This window comes from Triticum urartu, chromosome 7A (genome assembly GCF_056163025.1).
Source record: "Triticum urartu cultivar PI428250 chromosome 7A, HENAU_Tu73, whole genome shotgun sequence".
Classification (NCBI taxonomy): domain Eukaryota; kingdom Viridiplantae; phylum Streptophyta; class Magnoliopsida; order Poales; family Poaceae; genus Triticum; species Triticum urartu.
Genome location: NC_141879.1, coordinates 497069827 through 497081534, shown reverse-complemented (window position 1 = coordinate 497081534; position 11708 = coordinate 497069827). Strand labels below are relative to the sequence as shown.

The 11708-nt window shown below is 46.4% G+C and overlaps 1 protein-coding gene across 1 annotated transcript; it reads left to right on the top strand.

The window, feature by feature from the left end:
- Nucleotides 1-8522: 8522 nt before the first annotated feature.
- On the top strand, nucleotides 8523-9383 carry LOC125518969 (uncharacterized). The gene is made up of 3 exons (XM_087533155.1): nucleotides 8523-8606; nucleotides 8689-8900; nucleotides 9002-9383. Exons 1-3 carry the CDS (start codon nucleotides 8523-8525, stop codon nucleotides 9381-9383), a joined length of 678 nt encoding a protein of 225 aa, XP_087389281.1.
- The last annotated feature ends 2325 nt before the right edge of the window (nucleotides 9384-11708 follow it).

Below are 11708 nucleotides of genomic sequence, written 5' to 3'. Positions count from 1 at the left end.
GGAGCTATCCATTTGAGTGAATTGCACTTTCAATACCTACATGGGTTAGTCCCACAAGGAACAAACAAGGATATCCATAGACATAGAGTGATGCACACACAAGATGATGTCCATGAAAACTTTTAGGTTACCTTGTCCCTTGTCTTACCAACAAGAGGGTTTGTGACTCGTTGAACTAGTGCAAGATGTGGAAGTTGATTGCACTTGTTCTTGCCATAATGATAAGAGTGAAGTATGTTGGCGGAGTCACCCTCAAGAACTCTCTAGTTCTTCTTCTTTTGGATCCACATCATCTTGATGGGAATCCTTGGATTTGTAGTCGTACTTGATGAAGTGGAACTTGAAGTAGTCTTGGGAATCCACTTGACTAAGGTCTTAGGAGCTTCTTCAAATGCATCAATTTCCTCTTGAAGCTTGTCCTTGCCTTTTTGCTTGTAGTCTTGTGGTGGAAGATCATCTTGAGCTTGTGTCCCCTTGAAAGAAGTGTCATACTTCTCTTGTTGAGGAACAAACTTTGTCTTGGGGTATTGATCTTCTTCCCACTCAACTCCATTGGCATTGAACTTTCGTTCAAAACCAACACCTTGATTCTTCCGGTGCATTCCTTGCTTGCGCACAATTTCCTCGAATTGCTTACTCCCGGCAAGGCTTTTGTACACTCCTTTCTCTATAATTCCCTTCAATAAGCTATTTTCTTGCTCAAGTGTAACTTGGCTAAGAGAATCATTAGTGGAATCAAGAGCACTACTAGAAGCAACAATATTGGATATAACATGATCATTGTTACTGCTAGAGGAAGAATCTTTCTTGTTCTTGTTACTAGACTTGACTTGTGGCATGTAAGTGGATAAGAGTAAACGCTTGGCAATGTAGGAAGAACTTTTCTTGCGGAGATCATCATTGATTGCTTTTAAGAACTCATGCTCTTGCTCAAGATTGAGCTTTTCAAAGCGTAATTTCTCATGAGCTCTTAAAAGTTCTCGATGATCTTCGAAGATAGTTTCATGAGCTAACTTAAGAGTGTTTAGTTCTTTAGTTAGAGACTCAATCTTCTCCTTATCATTGTCTTTCGTTTTATCTTGATTAGCATGATTAATTGACGTTTCATCGTAGTATTCATCACTAGAGTTGTCATCAAGCAAATCATCACCTAACAAGTCATCTTCATCACTATTGAAATCAACATACTCGGGGTGTGTTATCTTAGGACCTTTGGCCATGAAGCATCTTCCAATTCCTTCATTTGGTGAGTCAAATATGTCGTAGGAGTTGGTTGACACAAGTGCTAGACCGGCAACACCTTCATCTTGAGTATCTTCGGAGTCGGAGTGATAACTTCTCTCGGAGTGGCTGTCGGAGTCGGAGCCGGATACCCATTCACCAACATGAGCTTGATGTCTTCGTCTTGTGCAGCTCCTTGATGAATTTTCCTTCCTTTCCGAATCCTTGCTTCTCCATGAGTATCTTCGTTCATAACGATCATCTCTACTCCTTCTCTCTCTTGGTGGTGATTCTTTGCTTCTTCTTTTTGGAGAATCTTCTCTTCTCTTGTAGGGAGCCGTACACTCATTGGACTAGTGTCCGGGTCTTCCACAACTGTAGAAGTTTCGCTCTCGACTAGAAGATCTTTTGTCATTGTAGGACCTTGACTTGAAGCTTCTATCTTTGCTTCTACTTTTGTAGAACTTGTTGAAGTTCTTCACCATTAAGCTCAATTCTTCATTGAAGTCTTGTTTCTCACTTGATGATGTAGGGGCTTCACATGAGGCTTTATAGGCACCACTTGATTTGTTGTGAAGTTCCTCTTTATCCTTAAGTGACATCTCATGAGCAACAATTCTTCCAATCACCTCCGTTAGCTTGAGATCTTTGTAATTGGGCATAATTTGGATCAATGTGCACACGGTATCATATTTTCCATCCAAGGCTCTTAGAATCTTCTTGATGATGAATCTATCGGTCATCTCTTCACTTCCTAAGCCGGCAATCTCATTTGTGATGAGAGCAAGCCTAGAGTACATTTCGGCGACACCTTCACCATCCTTCATCTTGAACTTGTCAAGTTGGCTTTGAAGCACATCCAACTTGGATTCCTTGACGGAGTCGGTACCTTCGTGCATATCAATCAAAGTGTCCCAAATTTCCTTCGCATTCTCAAGACGGCTGATTTTGTTGAATTCTTCGGGGCACAATCCGTTGAAGAGAATATCACAAGCTTGAGCATTGTATTGCAACATCTTCAACTCATCCGCGGTAGCTTCACGGTTTGATTCTCTCCCATCAAAGAAGTCACCTTGCAAACCAACACACACAATAGCCCAAACGGCGGGGTTATGTCCAAGAATATGCATTTTCATTTTGTGCTTCCAACTAGCAAAATTAGTGCCATCAAAGTAAGGACCCCTACGGTGATAATTTCCCTCGCTAGATGCCATACTCTCCTAGGTTGTGAAACCAAGGCTATGACCACCAAAAGCTATGGAGATCAAAGCAAATGGAGACCAAAGCTCTGATACCACTTGTAGGATCAAAAGTATGTCTAGAGGGGGGTGATTAGACTACTTGACCAAATAAAAACTTAACCTTTTCCCAATTTTAGTTCTTGGCAGATTTTAGCTATTTTAGGACAAGTCAAGCAATCATCACACAATTCAAGCAAGCATGCAAAGAGTATATAGGCAGCGGAAAGTAAAGCATGCAACTTGCAAGAATGTAAAGGGAAGGGTTTGGAGAATTCAAACGCAATTGGAGACACGGATGTTTTCCCGTGGTTCGGATAGGTGGTGTTATCCTACATCCACGTTGATGGAGACTTCAACCCACAAAGGGTAACGGTTGCGCGAGTCCACACAGGGCTCCACCCAAGGGTAACGGTTGCGCGAGTCCACACAGGGCTCCACCCACGAAGGGTCCACGAAGAAGCAACCACCCACAAAGGGTCCACGAAGAAGCAACCTTGTCTATCCCACCATGGCCATCGCCCACACAGGACTTGCCTCACTAGCGGTAGATCTTCACGAAGTAGGCGATCTCCTTGCCCTTACAAACTCCTTGGTTTACTCCACAATCTTGTCGGAGGCTCCCAAGTGACACCTAGCCAATCTAGGAGACACCACTCTCCAAGAAGTAACAAATGGTGTGTAGGTAATGAACTCCTTGCTCTTGTGCTTCAAATGATAGTCTCCCCAACACTCAACTCTTTCTCATAGGATTTGGATTTGGTGGAAAGAAGATTTGAGTGGAAAGCCACTTGGGAAGGCTAGAGATCAAGATTCATATGGTAGGAATGGAATGTCTTGGTCTCAACACATGAGTAGGTGGTTCTCTCTCAGAACATATGAGTTGGAATGGTGTATGTGTTCTGATGGCTCTCTCCACGAATGAAGAGGAGGTGGAGGGGTATATATAGCCTCCACACAAAATCCAACCGTTACACACAGTTTTCCAATCTCGGTGGGACCGAATCAACAAACTCGGTCGGACCAAAAATGTAAACCTAGTGACCGTTAGAGATTTTCGGTGGGACTGACATGCAACTCGGTAGGACCGATATGGTTAGGGTTTGGGCATAACGTAATCTCGGTGAGACCGATTACACAAACTCGGTGAGACCAAATTTGGTAATTAGCTAACCAGAGAGTTGGTCAGGAAAACTCGGTGGGACCGATTTGCTCTTTCGGTGAGACCGAAAAGTTACAAAGGGGAAACACTGAATTTACATTGCAATCTCGGTGGGACCGATTCGCTCTTTCGGTGAGACCAAAAAGTTACGAAAGGGAAACAGAGAGTTTGCAACCCCATCTCGGTGAGACCGAGATCCCTATCGGTAGGACCGAATTGCTAGGGTTTGGCAGTGGCTTATGACAAATGAAACTCGGTGGCGCCGGATAGGAAGAATCGGTAGGACCGAGTTTGGCTTAGGGTTTAGGTCATATGTGGATATGGGAAAGTAGTTGAGGGTTTTGGAGCATATCACTAAGCACATGAAGTAAGAGGCTCATTAAGCAACACCTCATCCCTCCTTGATAGTATTGGCTTTTCCTAAAGACTCAATGTGATCTTGGATCACTAAAATATAAAATGAAGAGTCTTGAGCTTTTGAGCTTGAGCCAATCCTTTGTCCTTAGCATTTGAGGGTTCCACTTTCACATCCATGCCATGCCAATCATTGAGCTTTCCTGAAATAATCATCTTGGAATAGCATTAGCTCAATGAGCTATATGTTGTTATGAATTACCAAAACCACCTAGGGATAGTTGCACTTTCAGGACACTAGGACACTCAGCAGCGTAAAGGAGCAACTTACTTATCATACTGGGGAAAACAGCAGGAGTGCCATTTGTAACACAGTTTAATTGCATCATATCACTCGAGGCATTAGATTAACAATAACACTGGTTAGACATGTCCCTAAGGTAACAGTGTGATCGCTTCATTTTACATGCGCCCTTACATTAACAATAGCAAAAGGTTGGTATAAGGACATGCGATAGTGGACACATCAGCACAATGTACCTACAAGGAGGCATAAAGTGGTGGTGCCGAGTTTGTTCATGCTCTGTGAGGGCAGCAAATCTAAACCTGAAGACCTTTTACTATGTGATTGCGGAAAATCTAATCCTGGAGACCTTTTACTATGTGAGGGCAGCAAATCTAATCCTGGAGACCTTTTACTATGTGAGGGCAGCAAATGTAATCCTGGAGACCTTTTACTATGTGAGGGCAGCAAATCTAATCCTGGAGACCTTTTACAATGTGAGGGCAGCAATTATAATCCTGGAGACCTTTTACTATGTGAGGGCAGCAAATCTAATCCTTGAGACCTTTTACTATGTGAGGGCAGCAATTCTAATCATGGAGACCTTTTACTATGTGAGGGAAACAAATCTAATCCTAGACATACTCTGTTGACTTGTCCACGAGCCGCCACTTTCTATCCTTTTTTCAACCAATAATAGATATGTTCCTTATCTACTACATTTTCCCATTATTTCCCTTTTCAACCAAGAGACCGGTTGGGTATCTGGTCTCTACTACTTTCACCATATTATTTCCTCTTTGAATCAAGTCCTAGATTCATGCTACAACTTTCCCCCCTTTCTTCGTTGTTTGAACCAAGTCCTAGATTCGAATGCATGAAGTAGCTTTACCTCTAATAATACTAAAAATTTAGGTGGCTTTGGAAGAGCTGATGGGAGTAGAAAAATATGCACATGCAGACACGTGGGGAGTTGGGGCAGTAGAGCAAGGCCGCTTTCGGAGAACTTATACCTAAGGGTCATCGGTATGTCGGCCGCGGCAGGTTGGATCTGCGCACAATAAGGTAGGGAGAAAGAAGGGTCGGAGGACCTCCCGAGCCGGCACTGTTTCGGAGAGAACGGCGCGGGCAGAGGATTGGGCCCCTCCAGCAGCTGTGGGTTTCCTACCTCGCCGGTGATGACCGCATGAACGATGCACCTAGTCCTCTACACACACCAGCCGAAGGGATCCAGTCGGATCTGTGACCAGCGGTGAGCAGAGAGAAAATGTCGCTACCGCTATCTTGTTTAGATCTAGAGAGGATGGGAGAATAAAGAGAGCAACCCTAGTAAAGCAAGCGCTCAGGCCCCTGTGTACATATATAGTGGAGTGATTATCTTTTTCTCTCCACAACAAGCATTTCAATTTGTGTACGTGGCATTAAAGAAAAGAAACTCTCTATTTAAGGTGAGTAACTGTTCAACTCCTACTTACTACTACTACATCTGTCCTGTTTTATAGGTCACCTTTGTAGTTCGTGCCAAATTTTGACCAAATATTTAGCTAACAAAATGTTAATGCATGTCAACAAAAATTATATCGTTGGATTCGTATTTCAACATAGTTATCAATGATATGATTTTTGGTAACATGCATGAACATTTTGTTAGTTCAATCTATAGTCAAAATTTGACACAATATACAATGGGGACCAATAAACTAGGACGGGGGTAGTAGTAGTAGTACTGTTCACTTGTGCTCCCCGGCCCTCCATTCATTGACCAACTCCACGGGTGAATAAACATACAGTACTAGTATTTATATAGAACGAACAAGCTCGAACTATTTTCGCGTAGTTAAAAGTTGAGGGTGGGGCTTTTCCCGGGCAGTACGCGCGGCAGTTTTCGAGTAGGCGGTTTGACAGAGAGGCGAGGAGGGTGAGGGAGTAGCGGATTCAACTTACTTACTGCTGGAAAGGTCGGGCTGTCCGATTTGATGGCGCGTTACTGCTGGAAAGACTTGTGATATGACTACTCACTATAGTCATGAATTACTGGCGGTACGACCGGGGTGATGCCCCCCTTCTGTTCCGCACTCTAATCTGGTGCATGACACGTCGACCTGGATGCTGGCTCTCCCACATGTCGGCGAAGTACGTAGGAGGAGTGCGAACCACGGCAGAGGAGTGCGAACCACGGTAGCCAAGTGAATCAGTAGTAGAAAACAATGTGCTGATATGGCCATAAAAAATAATGTGCTACGGTCCAGACTGTAGCATGTACAGTACTACTCCTCTTTGTTTGGATCCCTGAGTTAGAGCTATTTTGGGTTGAAATAGCCTCAAATTATCCAAACAGGAGGGGTTAGTTTGAGCTAGTTTGCTCTAACCCAGCTAAAAAAACTAGGGACTAGGGACTTTTTAGTTGGGACTAGAAAAAGTCCTAGGACTTATGAACCAAACAGGGCCTCAAGCACCTATGGAGGCGACTGCCGCTCGCGTCGATCGCGTGTTAGGAGACGTTCCCGTCGACGACGAGGTGCCTATTATGCACCACGACCAAGGCAGAGAGGAAAACGAGAGAACTACGTATTTATTTACGGTGTAGATTCACTCATTTTGCTCCATATGTACTCCGTCTCAGTGTAGTCTAAGTCACTTGTACAAATCTCTAGAAAGGCAAATGCTCCTTTCTGGTTTACAGGGCTATACTAGCAAGTAATAGTGGGCTCACATAGCAATTTTGTCTCATGCAAGAGCCTGGCTATATGCGTGCTCCAAGGTTCGAAACTGCCACGTTCGGGTTCCGCTTTGCTCTTCGCCTCTTAGAGAAGACGAACAATGATGTTACTACTACTGCTTCTACAGTATCGAATCCACTGCTGCATGTCCATCCACCGCGTGCGGAAGGGATAGCCACCGCGCGCATGGGCGAGGGAGAAGGCATGTAGTAGTAAAATCAAGCTTATCCTCGTTGTACGAGTTGACGCGACACATCATAGCACTGCCCCACATGGTTGCCTCTAAACTTGGCTGAAAGACCCAAATTTTTTGTCAGAAAAAACCACATACACTTTCGGATTGACAAAAAAGACCACCTACTCATCTATTGACCTAAAAGACCAGCTACACCATGGCGGTAGGCTCGGCAGGTGACATGTGGCACCTGTAGCCACAGTGCGCTGTGGCAGGGCCTGCCGTCATAGCGCACGGCGGCAGCCTGTGCATCACAGGGAATTGGCCGGGCGAACAGAATGGAGACACGCTAGTGGGCTAAAGCAGTGGCGCCGCCACCTCCTGTGGCGGCAGGTACCTAGACTGTAGGGTTTTTGATTTGTTCTGCGCATGCATGGCAAGTACGCGCACATGCACCACCATTCTACTAGCGTGGCAAAGCCTGTATGCACGAGGCACGCACAACAAGCGCTGGTGGTGGCCAAAAATTGTTGCATGTACTTGGATGAGGCGCGGTAACCAAAAACAATCGTCTCTCAGGCTAGTCATAGTGGGAGTAACTTAGATAGTAACATAACGCACTTTGAGATATTTTTGCTTATGTGGCAAGCAGTTAATGAGAAGTGGTAACATAATCAAAAAAAGCATGGAGCCGACCCCAACGATTTTAAGCTTACAGGCACGGTACACGCTATCCTAGACTAATCTACACATGAAACTGCCACATGAGCGTCCGGGCTGCGCTTGGCTCTACGCCTCTTCGGGAAGTCGAACAATGATGGAGTACTACTGCAGTGGAGGAGTACTACAGTGCTTCTGGCCATCTGACACAGATTGAACTACTGCATGTCCACCGCATGCGGGAGGGAGAGCATGTAGCGAACGAAAGCTTCTCCTAGTCCTGCCAGCCACCACGCTCATGGGCGAGGGAGGGACACAGCTTCATTGACTTACTGCTCCTGCCTTTGCGTGTATGACAGGTGGGCCCAACAAGAGGGTGGCCCACCTGTCATGCAGCCAAAGGCAGGTGCGGTTAAGGCAAGAGGGCATTGTAGTAATCAAACTTCTCGGTCTTGTACGAATTGACGCAACACATCAAAGCACTGCACTCGATATATTTCAATAATTTGTGTTTACCGATGCATTAATTACAACACATGCATGCATGTCGTGACTCTCCTTTTGATACTTGCATGTGTTGATTTAATGCACCTTGAAGTAGTATGAATATGTGATGGTAAAGCTTTGTAATAAAGTGAGAGATGGTTGTGCACGAGGACGGTGGAATTCTGAGGAGGGCGAGATCATGCAGACGGAACAAGACCCGACGATGGAGCTCTCTATGGTCTCGATGGGCCTCACCTTGCTCCACTGCCCCTTGTGCCTCTGCCCCTTGAAGCCTCCAGTGTATGAGGTTCGAATATACCTCCTCCGTTCGGCTAATCGAGCAAGGTGCAGGTTTCTTGATTGATGTGTTGTTCGATTGATTTGTGCAGTGCAAGGGAGGGCACCTGGCCTGCGCGGACTGCCGCGTCGAGCGCCCCGAGAACCAGCGGCAGTGCCAGAAGTGCGAGTGCGGCAGTGGCTTCGACGTGCGGAACATGGCGGTGGACGCCGTCCTCTCCTTGGTGAGGGTGGAGTGCCCGCACGAAGGTTGTGGGCTCTACGTCACTTACCACAATCTCGCCGATCACCAGAGCGTGTGTCCGTTTGCATCCTACAAAAGCCCCGTGCCTGTCTGCGGCTACTAAGGCCCGCCGCCGGCACTCTCCCACCACATCAGCACCGTGCATCCCATGCCCATGCCAGGATCCAGTACAATAAGGTGCTCCAGCTGCAAGTGCCACTGTCGGAGCCACGGCTCTTGCTGTTCGCGGAGGAGGACGGTTGCGCATTTTTCTTGGTCAGCGGCGTGCTCGACATCGGCACGCCTATCGCCGTGTCGGTCGTCTGCGTCAGAGCGGGGTCGTACCCACTTTCGCACTACGTAGCCAAGCTATGGGCAAATGGCCCGCCGGGGGAGCCCAAAGGCAAGACCGACGCCGTCAAGGTGGAAATGGAAGTGACAAGCAGCAAGGATCCTGGTGACGTCGTCGTGCACAAGCTGACCTTCTTCACAGTTCTGCCCAAGCTGCTGGCCGGGGCTAAGCTGGTGTCCCTCCACATTCAGATTGACAAGCTCACGCCCTAAATGATTCTACAGTGCCTTATGTTTATCTTAGTAATATGCTAATATAGGGGTTAGCTCGGTCTACTTTAGCTTAAGAGATGGTGGGCTTTGGTGGTGATGCAGCAATTACTTCGACATCAGATCAGCAGTTAAAGTAATTTTCAACAGTCGAGCGGATATTTTGTGTCTGTTGGATATAAAGATGTTACAGTAACTAGCTATGTTACCACATGCCTCTCTTTCTTGATATGTGTGATGTTACAGTAACTAGCTATGTTACCACATGCCTCTCTTTCTTCATTAATTACATGCCACATCATCTATTTTGCCTAGATATAGATAAGTAGAAACATTACATGCATTGGTGTCTTCCTTTTTAACTCTTACATGCAAAGATTTAATGCATCTCGGAAACTAAAAATGAGATGGAGATGAGCCCTATAAATTGAAAAAACAAAAAAGTTGAGATAAGCCTTATAAACCGGAAAGGAGGGAGTATGTTACTCCCACTATGGGTAGTCTAAGGCTGGTCATAGTGGAGAGTATATGACACTACCCACTATGAAGGTACTAGTCGAGGCGCAGATACCAACGAGGGCTTGGTTGTGTCTTCTACTTGGACAACTCACCCGACTGCATGCGCACCAGGTAGACGAAGCTCGTGTCGTGTTGGTGCCGTGTGCGGCCCGCACATTAACCAAAACCTCGCGCATCCATCTTAGCCTTCGCATTTTAAACTTATCAATCTCAAGGCCAAGGAGCAACGTGAAACGTATGATAGAGCCAATCGGATGGTTGAGAACAATACAATTCGTAGCTACAAATGTGTGTGTGAGAGAGGACGAGTGCGTGTGTGCACCTCTTCTCTTCATGTATAACATACTAAACTCAGAGTACAAGTGTATGTGGGTCGCATCGACCTAGGGAGCAGTGATGGTGCATGCAAGAAGTCCCGAGAGATAGGTGTAATGCGTCTTAAAAAAGACTAGTCTATACCTTGCCATGAGGCTATTCCTGTCGAACGCCAAGCGTAAGATATGTATCCGACGGTGCCAGTTTTTGCACGTACACAACAGTAGAAAAAGAACTAGTACCATGGCATATGCTACACCACGGCCGAGAACACGTGCCCACGTTACACCATCCGGGAATAGTGCCGCACTTCGAAACTAGAACCGTCAATAAATTTTGAGCACGTCTCGTCACATTCCAAATTACTACTACTACCATGCTATATTTAATTGCAAACCTATTCACACCGATCACAACCTAAATGGTTTCCCACTTAGGAGTGTATTAGTAGTACTCGGTTATAAATACTACTATGCCAAGATGACTGCACATTCCTCCTCAACTCCTCATCAAGTCAATCAAGCCATTGCCAGCGTGAGTTCTGGGTCAAGAGATTTCCACCAGGGAGAGGCGAGCATGGAAGAGGAAGCACGAGAGATGTCCGGCCTCGCGCGAAAGTAGCTGACATATCCAGCCGCGCAGTAGTAGCAGCACAGAGGTCTCGTCGCGCCGCCGAAGTAGCACGGAGGTCCCGTCGTGCCGTCGATGTAGCAGACTGGTCCGGCCACGCCGCGGAAGCAGCAGAGATGTCCTGCCGCGCCACTGAAGCAGCACGGAGGTCCCGCCACACCGCGGCGGCCTGAGAAAATTTCTTGCGGGCAGGCGAGGACTCTTACAGGCGCATGCATGCGATGGTCCATAGCCAGATGGATCAGATCTCCGGTTGGGCGAGGTTGCAGGACGAGGCTACCGGCGTCATCCGGCAACTAGGGGAGGGCAATGTGAAGCTCCGGGGCGAGCGCGACCTGCTGAGGGCGAAGAACGCCGGAAGGGCGAAGCAGGAGGAGGAGACTGCTGCCTTGTTGCAGAGGACGGGCGTCATCATAAAGAAACTTATGGACGAGAATGCCATGCTCCGCATCGAGTCAACAGGCTGGTGGAGGAATCCATGGATGCTGCCAAGCAGCGTATTAAGGACATGAAACCGATGAAAGAGATCATCGCCCGCCACGAGAACTAGTCTCCGTGACCTGCAGCGCATAAAGAAAGTAGAGATCAGCGAGCCAGATCGTTGTATGTGTCTTCCTTCTTCTTTTTCCCTTGTGTATTTCGGGCATAGTCGCATGTGGCTTTTTTAATTATCTTCCTAATTATGTAAGACAATTATTATCCACTCTCTTCGTCCTTTTATGTATATTCATCAGTCTTACTATAAGTCGTAGTATATGCTATATAGGTCCGTCGAATCTTACATCAAGATCCGTGCAAAATTTTCTTTTTAGATTTTCTTTTTTCTCTCTCAAATCTCAGTTGAGTGAGACATTGCCACGCCAT